The sequence below is a fragment of the Ictalurus punctatus genome, chromosome 24 (assembly GCF_001660625.3).
Source record: "Ictalurus punctatus breed USDA103 chromosome 24, Coco_2.0, whole genome shotgun sequence".
In the NCBI taxonomy this organism is placed as follows: domain Eukaryota; kingdom Metazoa; phylum Chordata; class Actinopteri; order Siluriformes; family Ictaluridae; genus Ictalurus; species Ictalurus punctatus.
The window spans coordinates 8,093,381-8,110,342 of NC_030439.2; the positions used below are offsets into that span (position 1 = coordinate 8,093,381).

At 37.8% G+C, this 16,962-nt stretch overlaps 1 protein-coding gene across 1 annotated transcript in view; it reads right to left on the bottom strand.

Annotated features, from left to right (window-relative positions):
- Positions 1–14,074: 14,074 nt before the first annotated feature.
- The window catches only part of pla2g10 (phospholipase A2 group X), a 7,484-nt gene continuing 4,596 nt past the window's right edge, over positions 14,075–16,962 (bottom strand). Inside the window, exon 4 of the mRNA XM_017453973.3 lies at positions 14,075–15,655. Coding sequence (XP_017309462.1) covers positions 15,507–15,655 — 149 coding nt within the window. The 3' untranslated portion in view covers positions 14,075–15,506. The remainder of the gene's footprint in view (positions 15,656–16,962) is intronic.

Genomic DNA, 16,962 nt, shown 5'->3' on the forward strand with positions numbered 1-16,962 from the left:
ATAAATATTTTCAAACAAGGATTTATCTGTGTGACTTTCAGAAGAGAAATAATGCAGGACATTTAAGGTGGAATTAAGCATGTGATATGGAGCAAGCCTAATTTATTATTATTGTTTTTAACTTTACTAATCGAACATTAATAAGGCTACAGATAGAAAGGGCATTTTGTGTTCACACAAAACCTCCCTATTTTTTTCTCATCAAACATTGTTTTTGTTGTGGTGGGTTGAGTCCCCAGGTTAGTTGCTTACAGCTTGGGTGTATCACTGTGTGGTTTTAACTGTAATGCCTTCTGGGAGCTCCATCTGCTAAGTTGGCTAAATTGTAATGCTTTCATCTATCCGCATCTCTAAGTACATCATCCTTACTTTTATGTCTCTACAGTTTGCACCAAAGGATATACAGATGGCTTTTTAACTAAGGCCAGTGTGCATGGAGGGAATAGATTAAGGTATTCCAGGCACAGGAAATTCACAGCTCCATGCAAAATGGAGAGAGACTTGACAGAATGCCCAGGTCATTTACACTTGTCATGCGTAATTATGTGCTATTGCCCACAGCTATAACTGACAAGAGGACAGTATGATTAGACAATTTACAGTCTTTTACAATAAATAAGCAAACTAACATGATAGCTATTACATGACATGGGAATATCCTGTTTTGCCAGGAGTTTTAATGCTTGTAGTATTAACTAGCACCATGACAGTGGAAATGTTTTTAGGGGAAAAACAGTTTTTGGGGGAAAATCAGACCTTAAGCAGGTAACTAACAAGGTGCATTGCTTTTAAACCACTTCTAATCAAGTAAACAAGTTTTTATTAACCTTGTGATGTTTGATCCACCAGATAGACTTTACTGCCACTTTCAGGCACATTTGTGAGGTTGTGTCCTAGTTGTAAACATGATGCGATTCCAAGAATCTTACTTGACATTTGGATGGGAGAGTTTTGTTTTAACTTGCCACACTGTGAGAATTTTCCAGTTACCTTTCACACATTTATATGATAGTACTGATATTTTTGACTCAGCTGACTGGTATTCGTTATATTTATTATATAACAGCTACTCAGCCCAGGAACTCATTTGGCTGACTGGGTCTGCGCCAACTATTTTCAGCTGACAAACTTGAAATAAAGTCTCCTCATTATTTCCCGTTGCAATGATAAAATACAGTCCTGAGTGTTTATTAAGTAGACAGGCACATTTCTTTAAACCTTTATTGCTGAAAAATACATGTGGAACTATAAAATTAGATCCAACTACTGAAACTGAATCTTTTTGTGTGAAGGTAATTAAGGATACTGACTGATCTCCAAAGTTAGTTTGGACAAGTGATATAAAATCTGGAATTTAATAAGGAGCATTTGGATTATTTGAGCTAGAAATAAACATTCTGATGTAATCTGTGGAGACCATTGTACAAAGGAAAGTGTATGAACCGTGGGCTCTAATATATTTTAACCCTAAATATACAGACATATACACCGTTAGTTTTCTAATTCTGTGCATAAATTTAAATGAATAAGTTTAACTAAAAGCAAGTTACATTAAATGGTTTGTACTGTTATAACCACCGTTAAATTGCTACTATGACAAAATGAGGTTTTACTTTTACTTACAGTTTAGATCTGAATAATTCTTCAGAGAGCTTTATACAAAATGTGGTAAATAATGTAAGTATGGGAGTCGTGGTCTAAGGAAGTCTAAGAAATTATTTTGCTTAATAAATATCAAATAGCCAGGTGATAAGGTGTTGGTCTTGTAAACCAAAGCTCATGGGTTCAAACCCTGTCTGAGCATTTTAAGGTGGTGGTGGTGGCGGCTTAACAGTTAAGGGTCCCGGTTACTGATCTGAAGGTTTGGGCATTGCCGAGCTGCCAGTGTTGGACCCTTGATCAAGGTTCTTAACCTTATCTGCTCCAGGGGTGCTGTGTCATGGCTCACCCCAGCTTCTTAACAAACTGGGGTATAGAAAAATAAAATTCACGTTAATGTATATTTCATTGTAAATTTCACTGTAATGTGACAAATAAAGGCTTCTTCTTCTCTGTTTTCTAACTATCTGACTGAGTGTATTTGACCCAGTACAAATTAAATGACTAAATATGAAATTATTTAGATCTTTTAACATTATATCGGTTTATTCTTCTATTATTAAAAATAACCACAAACAAAACGCCTTGTGCATTAACAATGGAGAATGAAATATACAAAAACAAAAGTAAAAAGTACTTTTATTGGCAATTACTAATATAATGCATTATGAACTAATATAATCCTTCAAGATAAGAGCAGAGAGAGAAAATATAAAAGATTATATAGCAAACTGCATGTTTCACTGTAAGTTAATTGATGAATCTTAGCTTGAAATTTACAGATGTAAGTACCGTACAGTTCCAGAGAGTTGAAGAATCTTTGCTAATGTACACTGAATGTGTGGCCAACATCTGTATATGTTTTATTCTATTTCACCTCTATTTTCCTTGCGTGTATGCGATACATGCCAAGATCTTCCAACAAAGTCTCACATAGTGACATATGATGCAGTATATACCTCAACTATACAGCAATCACTCCTTTACTCCTTCTCGCCAGTGCACGTGTTGTGACTACCTGTACACAATATGGAGCTATTCGCTTAGCAGCTTGTTACCACAGGTGTTGTGTCTGTCAAAGGTTCCTCTCATTTCTTTCTACTTTGATGATAGTGCTTTCTTTCATGTAATGAGCATTTTTCATGGAACACTACAGGGCTCCATAGCATCCTTTAGCCTGGGCCAGGATATGGGGCAACTGTCTGTTAACATGGTTTATGCGCTGGGCCTCGGGGGGATGTCGGGTTGGTGGTCAGGAGCAGTGTCAGCCCTGTGGAATCTGCATTCCATCGTTGTGTCCTTCTTTGGACCTGCCATTAAAGAGGTTTCGAAATCACAAAACCAACATAGCCAAATGGACTGTTCACATGGCACCTTTAGGACACCACACCCTGACTCCATGTCCTAATGCCTACAAGAGGCCCGCTCCCTTGTCTACTCCATGAAGGATGCCCTAGATAATACTCACCCACCACTAAATAATGTTGCGGAGTATGCCCCTGAAGGTTAGGGGCTGGCACTGGGGCACGTTACAATCAAGACTGGCCTCACTGAGAGCGACTTGTTCTCTGGGTGCCACAATAGTATGGTGGACCCGAGATGGTAGCCAAGATCTGGGAGAGGGTTGCTGAGGTGCAGTGGACCTTTTCACCAGTGCCATATCAACATATTTATGCCATTTGTGGTTCGCTCTGGCAGAGGCACACAGTCTGCTAGGACAGGATTCCCTGACCCACAACTGGCTTCACCACATGTTATGTACTTTACTGCTGATTGCTCCGAAACTGTACAGGATTCAGCAACTAGGCCCCAGTCCTGTGTGTAGCCATGGTTCCCAATGCTCATGTCACTAGTTGTCAGAACAACCTGGTGCATACTTCTCTGAACAGATCTGCTCTCTCAAATGAATGCCGAACAGGTCACCTGTGTCTGATGTCTGGCCCCTTGGACTAAATTTCCATTGTATGCGTCGAGTAGAAGCTGCTCTGCAAATGGTGTTCAGACTTGATTCATTGCCCAAGACCTAGGATCCTTACTTTCCATCAGCAGCAAGTCTCCATCTACACTAAAGACATAGGGTGGCAGACATCATCAAACCTGGCATATAGATGAGCTGGGTGCCCAAAACTTACAGTGGCATGCCCCTCTACAAGGTCTGTCTCCTCCTAGAACTTACATAGCGATGTGTTGCTGCATAACAACGTGTGAGCAATGAAATGGATACTCCATAATTCAGTGACAATGATGGTCCTATGTTGTTTTGGCTTAGGTTGAGATATGTTTTTGCAAAGCTGAATCCAGACATATAAACTGTCCGTTGAATTTACATGCAGCAAATCAGCAACGAGCGCATCTCGAGGATGCCGTACATCAACTTGCAAGCAGCCACATACTGATGCCGTGATTTCTGTTTGAATTATAAGACTTTCTTGAATTTTAATTTGAAAATATGGACGAGTCCTTACTCATCTGTTGGGGGACGTCCTATAGTGACTCCTGTTCTGCATGTTGGTATATGTTTTACAGCCTCCTAATTAGGAGGAGTTAAATACAACACTAGTTACTTATGTAACTGTGGTTCTGTGAACCCTGGATAACTGCCAAGGATCATGTTCATTTGAAATCTGTGCCAACTCAATGAAAACTTTTTAGGGGATGATTGCTGTATGATGACAGTAGTTACTGTATTACTACCTTTTATGGAAGATCTGGATATGTGCACACAAAGACTTATCCAGGTATTACACACTGCCATTTACTATTAACAATTATACACGCTAACTAGATCTGCTGCAAGAAACCTCATGTAACTAATGACTGAAGAACTTGCCTGTAGTGTCAGATATTATACAGTTTATTGGCACATTAAATAAATTACAAATCAGTTCATGGTGTCTATAAATTAATCTATGTAAATTTTATCTATATAAGTATGTTGCACCCTATCAGGTGTATCCTATTCTAATTATAATTACCTGTTTTTAGTAATGAGATTACAATATCCAGTAATGCGTTACTTCCCAAAACTGAAAATAACGATGTGTAGTAGGCCAAAGAATGACCTAAATTTTGGCCCAGTTCACCTTCATTATAGGCCAGTAAGAGATCTGAACTGGGCTCTCCAAATCCTGAAGTTTAGAAATAGATCAACCGCTTTATAAAGGAAGTGCCAATTATTTTCTTCAATGCTGGTCTGTCAAAATGTACTGGCTACTCATAATCAAAAACCTATTTCGAGGTTCCTGTTAAATTACAATGTTCCAACTACAAATAATACAAAACACTAATGTTGGAATTAAATAATGAAAACTTTTATGAATTAACAACTTTACAGGGTGTCCCAAAATGCCAGCACCACATCGGTTGTGCCTTCCTCAGTGGATGTTCATAGACGTCCACCTCTTCTCGGTTGGTCCTCAACACTCCCAGTCTTTTTGAATTTGTTAATAAATTTGGCGACAGTGTTGTGTGTGATGTGCTCGCCATGTTTCTTGTTAAAGTCCATCGCAACCTTCCAATCCAGCCGTGAGAATAATTTCAATACGTTCTTCTTTTGTCAAATGCGTTCTTAAAGGCTATCTGAAAAAAATGTACATATATAATATAAACTAAGTATATAGAGACTCTACAGGAGACCCTGTATAAATGGTACTGTACATAATAATCATTATCCAAAAATGTATGTGCATGATTATAATCGTGAAATTTATAATTAGCTTGTAATGTCAAGGGTCCTAGGTTCGATCTTGAGATCTGGTTGCTATCTGTGCGGCGTTTCTGTGCATGTTCTCCCCTCGTCCCAGTGAGTTTCCTCCGCGTGTGTCAGGCTCCATGACCCTGAACAGGATAAAGTGGTTACTCAACGTGAGTGAGTGTATATCACCCTTGTATTTGCGTTTCGTAGTACTTTAAATCTTGTATAAATGTCCAAACTGAAGCTTTGAGATTCTGTAGCACTGTGTTACTGTTAACTCGAGAACGGTTTTTAAAAACTCTCACTGATGGTAAATGTGTCTACACAGGGCAAATTATTGAAATGAATGTCTATTGCAAGTATGCCAACAATGAGCTAAGTAAATTAATTAAAAATAAATAAAAACAGCCTTTAGCGTCTGCTTTGACTAACAAATACACAAAATGAACATAATATTATATATATATATATATATATATATATATATATATATATATATATATATATATATATATATATATATATATGTTATAATGTGCGCCTAGAATAGATGGATAAGATAGAGAGGTTTTTGTACAGATATATTTGTTTAATAACCCTCAGGTCAGATTGGATTTAGTGAGAGGTTCAGATGGGAAAGTCATTATTGACACCTCACACAGCCAAGAGGCGCCTGCCAAACTGGACTGACTCCAGATAACATGGTGGTGCCGAGTCAAACTCTTTTATTATTACTTATTACTATTCCTAAATATTTTTGCAACAAGATATTTGTACTTTAGTAGTACTCACTATATACGTCTCATTGGAATGAATGTGGTGCTGTTAAACTTAACTAATGAAACTTGATAGGAGCAACAACAAAAAAAGAAAGAAAGAAACTTGCCTTAACACAACTGATTATAACTCTTGTAACTTTTTCTGCCTCCATGACACAACAAGATAGAAATGTTACCTGAAATTGTTACCTATAAATATACCACATCGAGCAATACAGTGGTAATACTACAGCTTATGATGAAAAGATATTTGTTAGAATTTGGCCCATACATACAAAACACAAGAGGCTTTTCACTGTTACAAACACCATGTGACACTCTAGAGTGATGGACTTGCTAAGGCAAGGAAAGCATTCACACCCTGGCCCTCGAGAGTGCCATTTCACTGTTTAATAAGCTGAGCTGGGCAATCTCCATGTCCTGACGCAGAACCAGATACAACAAGCTCAGAGAAGGAGAGAGAGAGAGAGAGAGAGAGAGAGAGAGAGAGAGAGAGCTTGAACTGAGAAGAGGTTAAAGCTCATTGTTTAGTGCTAAATGAAAACAAGAATGAAAATAATATGATGCGTACAGGACTACCCAAATAAAATTTCATTCAATTTCAACATTTTGGTTTATCATTATTATTATCGTTGACACTGGAGAAACTAGATAAGATTGCTTCTAGAAACTCACTGATCATGGTACACATTGGGTATAGCATGGATGCCTGTTCCTACAATATCTTATTTGTTAAATGTGTAATCAGAAACCCGATTCTTTGTTTCCTCTCTATGATTCTATGACATTGATGTTGCAAGAGACTCCGTAAGCCAGAGCGTGCTGAAAAATCTTGCATGACAAGTTGCCCTCGTGCAACTCAAGAGGGATATGTTTACCCTTTACCCCTGCCTCTATGGTTATATTTAGAGTTCAACATGAGGGAAAGTGTAAACCTACTTCCACTGCTATCTGACACAAGTCACAGGTGGATACACACTCCACCATCTACGAACAATCCTGTGCCTCCCATACAGGCTTGGCATGCTCTCAGAGCGTACACTTTATTAAGTATTAAATTGTTTTGTTTTTTTTTAAATTGTCCAGCAAGTTGCTGAGCAACTACAGTGTTGGTGTTAGAGAAAGTAGCTTTATGAATAGTAGCTTTATTTGGTTGGGAGCAACGCATTCTGAATTCAACATACATTTTCCATGCATACATACATACTCCATTTTACTTTCTCTGAAGTGTCTTTCACCTTCACCTGTCTGTTACCTTCAAGTGTGTAGCTGTCTCCTTTACAGCATCATGAAGTCACATGTGGTGTGGCTGCCATATTTGTGCGTAGACTGAAGGATAGCAATCTTTTTATGTGATTGCCAAAGCCTGGAGTCAAACCACCTGATGATTCAGCACAAAGCCACAGGGTGATTTTCAGCTTGCTCACACATGCAGGCCTGTGAATAAGCACACAATAAAGTGCCATACTGCTGATCTGGCAATAATAGACTTTAATAGTGCTTCCCACAAATCGCGAGACCTTTGAACTCCATTTCATAGAGTGTCTAGCATTTTGTGTACATTTTAAAATTTTTACTTAGAAATTTTCCATTACGTGAAACGTCATGTGGAAAAGCATGTGACTAGCAGTTTGTTACTAATACATATTATATGTGTGAAATAAAGAACAATAGAATAGTCACACCGCCAGGGTTTGGGGGTTTGATTCGCGCCGCGATTTCCTCTGGATACTCGGGTTTCCTCCCCCAGTCCAAAGACACGCATGGTAGGCTGATTGGTATGTCCAAAGTGTCCATAGTGTATGAATGGGTGTGTGAATGTGTATGTGATTGTGCTATGCAATGGACTGGCACCCTGTTCAGGGTGTACCCTGCCTTGTGCCCCCTGCTCCTTGGGATAAGCTCCAGGTTCCCCGTGACCCTGTAGGATAAGCAGTATAGAAGATGGATGGATAAGCGTTCTAAGCACTGATCACCTTAATCACTAAAAATATAGATAAACAAAGGCTAAAGAGCAAAATAGAAATTGCTATAACTGGAATGCTATGCAGTACCTCTTTCATTATTTATGGAACATCATGTCCCATATGTTTAATCATTTATCAAACAGCAATGTATTTTTTTTTCTTTTTTTTATATCTTTTTTTTTATTGTTAAATTTTGATGCATTTTCTTCAAACATGTAAGAAACTGCTTGTGTAACTTCTTGTAACTCCCACCAGGTACTGTGTCTCCGTAGGAGTCACCTATTTCATCTGTTTCATGCACAACTTAATTATTGCAAAGTGTATTCCTAACCGGCTTTATGCATGCAAATGCATTTTTAAAGAGAGACGCCTAAGTAAATTAGAGTTACAACATACATGACTGATGTTTGACATGTAATCATAAATAAATGTGAAGTACATTCATCAGTGATCTAATTAGTATAGTACAGAGCATAGTAAAAGGACACCAACCATACCCTAAACTTAACCATCTTTCATCTTTGTGTTTGTTAATGACATTACCTTTTCATGGCATTAGTGCACGTTTTCATTGTTCTCTCTTAACAATGTACCAATGAACCAAAGAATTGGGGAATTAAAGCTTCTAAACGCTCACTGACAATACTGACCAAGAATGTCGCACAAGACTTATGTTTTATGATCCATGCATCCTTTTCCTGTGACGGGATCACCCCAAAGCAAGCCATTAGTCTGCATTCTTTGTCATTGTAGCAATCTTTTTGGGCAGTAGAAGTATAGCGGCGCTTTCAACACTCATGAGGTCAAGGAGGGGAGAGAGAAAGACTGAGAGAGAGAGAGAGAGAGAGAGAGGAGAGGTAACACTCAGCTGAAGCACGCCTGTACTGTGAAAACCAACACAGCTCAACTTTTAACCAGAACCACATGCAAGCCCTACCATGGCCAAACCAAATGAATGAACGTTTGTTCTGAACAAATCCAAGATGTGTACCAGCAAGCTGATATTCACTAGCAAATGTCGCTGCCACTTTTTTTTTCTCATACAGTGCATTTACACACAAGAACTCTGCAGGTTGTAATGAAATCTCAGAGTGACTGTTCCCCAGCCGTAGTTTAAAAAAATTATTTTTCTCTCTTGACTGTTTCCACTAGGGCTTTTATCAAACAGAAATTGGAACGGTAGGCAGAGTGGACAGCTTTTGTGTCAAACAGACATCTAGATTCATGGAATAAAAGTGTAAGGGTGTAGAAATAAAGACTTAGATGTGCATGCACTTGAGTTGTGCATGCATTTGAGAGACTATGTGGAAACTTGTATACAAACTTCAAGGGGTTTTAATGATAACAGGGTTATCATTGAGGGGTTTTCATCTCTCCAAGATGTATAAATGATCAAGAAATATAGAGATATGAAACAGGTGAGACAGGTTAAGACATGAGTCATAGCATAACAAGAAACTTTTCTGACAGTATTCCCAGCCTTTAACAAGTTTAGACCTTGTCTGCATCAGTAAAATCACATTTTTCTTATCCATGTTCATGTCCATGATGATGATCTCGATGAGCTGGATGATCCTGATGAGCACTTGTTTTCTTATTAACAATCTACGAGTTGAAACAAGAGAAACAGATGTAACATACTGTAGCATTATAAATACTGTAGCATTATCAATAATGGAAGGCATGGAAGTGTGAAATGGGTGAACATATAACAAGTGTTTAAGTTGCACAAAATGAAAGGTCTGTTCTTAGAATAACTTAATGTCAGTCACGAGTCCACAGGTGTGGTGACACAGCACCATGTACAGCCAGGAAATGCTCTGCTCCACAGGGCAAACTCTTTGGCACTGAGGGATGGTCTTTCCTGGCATGTGTGGCAGGTAAGAAACAGCCAATATGCTATCCAGATGCCACCATGAGATCTATCTCTAAAGATGGATGTGCCACAGCAAACCGGGATCAGATTACACCAATTAATGCATGACTAGATGTCTTGTATAGTTATAATTCTATTACAGAGTGCTGGAATTAAGGGTCCCAAAAAAAAAACCCCAAAGCAAATAACTTTTTGTTTTATTAGTCCAGCAAATCTGCTTTTTCAAAGCCCACGTTCTCTTTATCCATGCTATACCGTATCTTCCTATCCGAAATCCTCAGGCTTTCACGTGCTAAACAATAAACCATGGGAGTAATTATGTGTTCTGCTGTTGTGAAGCTAAATGCCTAGGAGGGTTTACACATGGGTTCAGAATTACACAGTTGGCTACTTACTGCCTACTTACACAGCAATTATACCCCACCCCACAATTTAATGGTACTATATTAAGCAGTATTTTGTTGTGTTTTAATGGCAAACATAAACATGATGAAATATTAAGCAAATCATTTAAAGGATGCACTACAGCAACATAAAATGGAATCACATAAAAATGTTCAATTGTCAGGGGAAATAAACAAATTGTAGAAAGCATGTTGCGGTCAGAGTAAAGTGTGTAGGATTATTTGAGATTGTATACTGCATAATGTCTCATAATGTCAATACCTACTGCTATTCGGCCATGTTTGCTTTTCAATTTTCAGTTATGTAAAAAGTCATGCGGTCTCTGGGCATTTGTCGCTAACGTGTCATGTATGCAAAGACAGCTAAGAGTACTTAGTGCAGCCTACTGCTTCAGGATGAAGAGTCTTTCTGGAAGTAAAATGTGAATTGTTATTAATGTATTAATATTGTTTTAAAAATATAAATAAAGTTGGTTTTAAGTGACCATATAAGATGTATTAATATTGTTTGTTTTTTTTAAATAAAATGTTTTATAAAAATGTTATTTAAGTCAGCTCTTAACTACAATTTCTGAAATAAGGACGTGATCTGAGAGAGATACTGGGATAATTAATGAAACCATGTTGTGTTTCTTAATGTACAAGACATTCTATGTTTAATTGTTCATGAAACTCAATGTCATTTTTGTTTCATGCTTTGTTTTTTTTTACCCCTCAGCTATAAACAATTTGCAAAAATGTCCCAGAAAATGAATGTACAGAATGATTTTGCTGATCACGCTGTCTTTCATTTTCAACAGGATTATGCAGTATTCGTGTTAGATTTGTTAGTTTGTCGAATTATCTCAACTTCGTCGCTAATATTCCAAAGAATCCATCTACAACTATGCCTGCTCAAGACTAACTGAGCTAATATCATACATAAGGAGTTAAATTAAGTCCAATAAGAAACACTACTCTGTAATTTCCAGATGCTCTCAAGGGAAGTAAACAAGCAAACATGCAGCCGTAAAATTAAGAGCCTCTTCTGTCCTGCTGCCATGTGACCGCAGAGGCATATGACTTCCATAACTTTCCCTGCTCATTATCTGCTGATGGTAGTGCATAATTGAGTCAGTGTTGTTGCAGCTTGGCATGTCCATTGCCCGGGCTTGAGAAGACTCCTGCCTTCATCCTGCCTGGAAACATACTATGAGGCACTTCACATGATAGTCTCATGCAAGGAGGGGGGAAACCGGGATACAAAGGCCAATTCTATATGTGAATATAGCTTTTCTTAGCAAGCATCACTTTCACTCATCAGTTGGTCAGCAACCTTAACCACACAATAATTAAATTTAATCCTCTAGGAATGTAATAAGAAGACAAATGTTGCTAGGCTATTCCTGATTGCTTCTCAGAGCGAAATGTCAATTCAAAGAGGTGGGGCAGGGTGAGAGGTAGGGACAGTAAGGAGGGACACACTCATGCACTGCGTGTTGGGAGATTTATGGATTTGTGATAAGAAAGATAAGCTTAGTCAACTATGAGCTATCAGAAAGACACACCAGATATCTTTCGAAACTAAAAAGTCCACAGTAGGTTCTGTATACTCAAATACATCAATGGTAATGCTCATTTATGGTAATGGTTTCCACTACAAGCACCATTACAAACCAACAACTAACCATTAAAACTATTACCATTACCATTACTGGTCCTTAACGGTATCCACTAGACATAACATGCCACAAGTAGAAGGCAACAAATTACCAGTAAAGACCCCCAGAGACCATTAGAGTTTCCATTAAAAGCAATACAATTCCCATTAAAATCGTTACACATTCTATGAGGGTTTCTATTGTTTTTTCATACTCAAGACATAATGAGGAACTGGTCTGGAATATTTCTATTCCTTAATATTTCACTCCTCAGGATAATAATAATAATAACAATAATAATAATAATAATAATAATAATAATAATAATAAGTTGTACCACTTTTGTTCACTTATACTGTATCATATACTGTTCATATATGATCATAATATTTCAATGCAGTTATCCTTTTCACAAATTACATGGTAATAAATCAGTTCAAATTCAAATATTTTTCTTGTCAAAAAAAAAATAAAATAAAAAATATTCGTCTTTATTTATTTGACAACTTTCTGAGTTGACCAGCATGAATTCCAAGCTGGTTAATACTGGTTAGTACTGGTAAAGCTGGTCTTTAATGGAGTTATAATATTTCTGGTTCCTGGATGCTTTGTGCTGGTATAAGCTGGTTTGTCTAACTGAAAAGTGGGCACTACACACCACCTACTGGTAGCATTGTGTGTCTATGGGCGTCGTTGTGTAATTAAGATAGAAACAGACCTGTTGCAGGATGTTTCAATGTTTAATATTTATATAGTTTATCTATTCAGGCAATTAAAAGAGTGCGTCGTCAGTTGCTGGGTTCAAAGCGGAGTAATGGCTACAGATAAATAAGGTGTAGGATTGTCTTTTGAACACTAGGGGGAGCCACACTTCCTTTGTTTTCTTAAAAGGCACGTGGCCTCGCAAGAGTAAACATTCCCAGCATTCCCCGGATGTTAACGCGTGTATTATGTTTAGCATGTGCTGCTCACCACTCCGACTATGGTCACATTCATCATCCATAACTGGTCAAACATCCATAACCGGTCATTTATTTACCCCGCCTCTCCCCACGGCAACCATTACTCACAGATTGAGAATGAAGATTCAGTTCTAGTAAATTCTCTTATTATTCCCGGTCCATAATAAAAATGTATAACATAGTCAGTTATTTAGTGGATGCAGTCTGGATGGATTTGTGTTTAAAGGGCTGTCAGTTGCAGTTGCTCCCTGACTGTGGGTTTAAACTGCCTGAACGTGTACAAGTACAAATCATTTTATTCACAATATATTATTGTAGGATTCTCTTCTACCCTGGAGTCTAGTAAATATTCTAGTATTGTAAATGTTGATTGTTTGTTTGTATACAGGTACATATTGGGTGGCTTAGTCGTTGGCATGTTTGCCTCGCACCTCTGGTATTGGGGGTTCGAATCCTGCCTCCACCCTGTGTGCACAGAGCTTGCATGTTCTCCCAGTGCTACTGGAGTTTCCACCGGGTACTAGGGTTTCCTCCCATAGTCCAAAGAAATGTGCTGTAGGTTGATTGGGATTTCCAAATTGTCCGTAGTGTGTGATTGTGCTCTGCGATGGGTTGGCACCCCATCCAGGGTGTCCACTGCCATGTTCCCCGCTATCCCTGGGATAGGATCTGGGCCCCATGTGAGCCTGTGTAGGATAAGCAGTATGGAAAATGGATGGAAGGATGACCTATTGGTAAGCTGAATGTTTTGTGTTTTTTTTTTTTTTAAAGAATTAAACACTTTTAAACACACATTTAAAACACACATTTTAAACACTTAAATATGGGTCACACTTTTAACTGTTGAGTTTCCTGAAGGATTAAAAAAAAAAAAAAAAAAAAAAAAAAAAAAAGGAATGCACATTGCATCCAGCAGACTGTCAGGGGAATCTCTGAATTAAAGAATGAGAATAATGTGTATAAAAAACCAACATGTATTCTTCATCGAAGGATTAAATACAGGTCTACTTATATATATATATATATATATATATATATATATATATATATATATATATATATATATATATATATATATATATATATATATATATATATATATATATATGTTATTTCAGAGTGGAAAATCACAGTGGAAAATCACAGTGGGAAACATCCTGTTTCTCTGTTACTCTGCTAAACTTGGACTACAAACCTACCTACCTATCTATCTATCTATCTATCTATCTATCCATCTATCCATCATGTGATTTGCATCATTAAACCATTCAGTGAGCCCTCATGCTCTGTGGATGGACCTATAACAGTATACTGTATATATGGGTGGACATCATAGTGCAACAGGGATTCAAAAGCAAAGCCAGAATGTCTCTGAGGCCGTCTAGTGGCTGACTGCAGTACAGTCGTTAACCCCACCTATTCCCATATTAGTGAATAGGAAAAGACCCAAACTTGCATGCTAAGATGTTAACTCCTAATTTATTAATCTCCTAAATTATTTTTGGGAATAGCGTTCTATCATTTTCACACATTCATTTGACCTGGATATCTCCCCCAGTTTTTTCCTTACATTGAACAAATTTTATGGACGTTATTTGATGACAGTTTTGGACAGGACAGTCGAGCCTCGTGAACAAACGCGCACACACACACACAAACACACACCGAAAGCTGTTGAAAGTTCTGTAGCAAAGCCATGTTTAGTTTTGCTGTAAACCGTTCTAACATTTTGGAGTTATTTGCAGTTTTTCCTGGTATGTTGCTCATTTTGACGTCTAAGCTAGCTCATTGCTGTACTGATGATATAGTGACGTGATGGCATAAACCAAGACAGCTAAAACTAGCTAGGATTAGCCAATCACTCCTTTTTAAACCAACTCCGCTGGCAGAACAAGTGGGACATAAAAGGGCACTTCTACATTCATATTTGTAACATACTGATAAAAAGTGTGGAGAAAACAAAACAGGCTGTGTTTTTGCAAGATGGTGACTCACATTTAAACCAAAAAAGGCTTCAAAATGTGAAAATGGCACCATAATGTCCACTCATATATACAGTCATTAGGACGGACGCATTGTTAACCTGAATCAGGACAGAAGTGTTTCATCACAGGATAAATGTCAGAAAAACTTTGTATTGATTGTAGTGACTCTTCCCACTAAGACAGGGGTGTCCAATCTTACTCGGAAAGGGCCAGTGTGGGTGCAGGTTTTCATTCCATCCAAGCAGAAGCCACACCTGAGTCTATTGAAAGCCAAGATCAACTGATTAAACAGGTGGAATCAGGTGTGGCTCTTGCTTGGTTGGAATGAAAACCTGCACCTGCACTAGCCCTTTCTGGATAAGATTGGACATCCCTGCACTAAGAGGAAAAGTAAACCTAAACCATACCTACAAAATGTAAAACACAGTACAACAGAGTCATAATTTTCCTTTAATTTGTACATTAATAGCAATTGATCTCCAAAGAAATAAACTATCAAACGACACCTTTGACTACATGTATGACTGAAAATATTGATTAACCATTAAAAACAATAAAAATTTGCTATAAAGCATGTTTACTCAGTAGCAAACAGATATATCAGTATATATTACAGGTAGGATGTACACAGCCACACAGAAAGTCTGGCCAAAAGGCATATTTCTTGTGGTAAGGGGCCTTTCTTAGGCACCTGCCTGCTTCTCTGTCACACTTGCAGAGGATTTTCTCACATTTGTCTTTAAGGGAATCTGGAGAGAAGCCACATTAAAACACATCAGCAATTGTTTCTGTAAAAACTGTATAGTCTTAAGAATATTAAACTAAGATGAGGCCTATATACAGTATACTGTTTACAGTTGAGTAACCAGTTATTGGTTAAACTTTTGAACAGGATGATTGGTGTAAATTGTTATTGTTGTGTTTAGAGACCTGTTTTTTTCCCCCCCATTTAGTACCGCCCTTCAGAAGCTACATAAGATATTTACGTGTTTCCCAGAAGACACAAATAATAACTAGTCCTTCCAAGATTTAGTGATTTTGTGATAGCAGAAATTAACGCAAAATCAAGCACATTCCACAAACTCCACAATATTCAGAGTAGCTTGCAATTTTTCAAAATTACTGCAGATTTTCCACAGATTTGGGCCATGAGTCATGTGACATCATTACAACGCGCATTCAGCCAAAGCCCTCTTCAATTCCTGTGCGTCGAACATGGGTACAGCTAAAAGGTCTCATGTACCAACAAACATCACTGCGAAAGACTGCACAAAACTATGTCATGCAAGTACAAAAAAATAAAGCACAAAAAAAATCTGCAAATTGCATAATACATTTTGAAAAAAGCACAAAACAATAACAAAAACAAAATACACTGCAAAATCCTGTACAGACTGAATAATAATTTACACCGATCATCCTGTTCAAAAGTTTACACCCCTCTGGCTCTTAATGTATCGTGTCGCCTTCTTGAGCTTCAGTAAATGTTTGCACCTTTTGTAATAGTCATGTACGAGTCCCTCAGTCATCCTCAGTGTGAAAAGATGAATCTCAACATCATATAGTCACTGTCAGAAAGGGGTCAAATATACAGAAGATTCTGGAAAAGCAAAGAATGTGCCGGACCTGGAGGATATTTCTGAAGAACAGTGGGCAGTTTAACTGCTCAGGACAAACAAGGGGTTCATGAACAACTATCACAAAACGTAAAAGCATCATGTCGTCGATCATCCAGGTAGCCCATTACACAGTATACAAACAGTACACACAGTATTAATAATCAAGCGTGTGTACACTTTTGAACTGGTTCATTTGTGTAAATTCAGTTATTATTGTGTCTTGTGGACTGTATGTAAACATATGTGAAATAGCTTATTCAGGGCAGCACTAAATAAAACAAAAAAAAAAACCACAATGCAATTTTTATGATCCCTCTTATAATTTTTTTTTTTCTTATAAATGATTAACATTTTGCCCTGCAATGGACTGGCACCCTGTCCAGGGTGTACCCCGCCTTGTGCCCAATGCTCCCTGGGATAGGCTCCAGGTTCCCCTG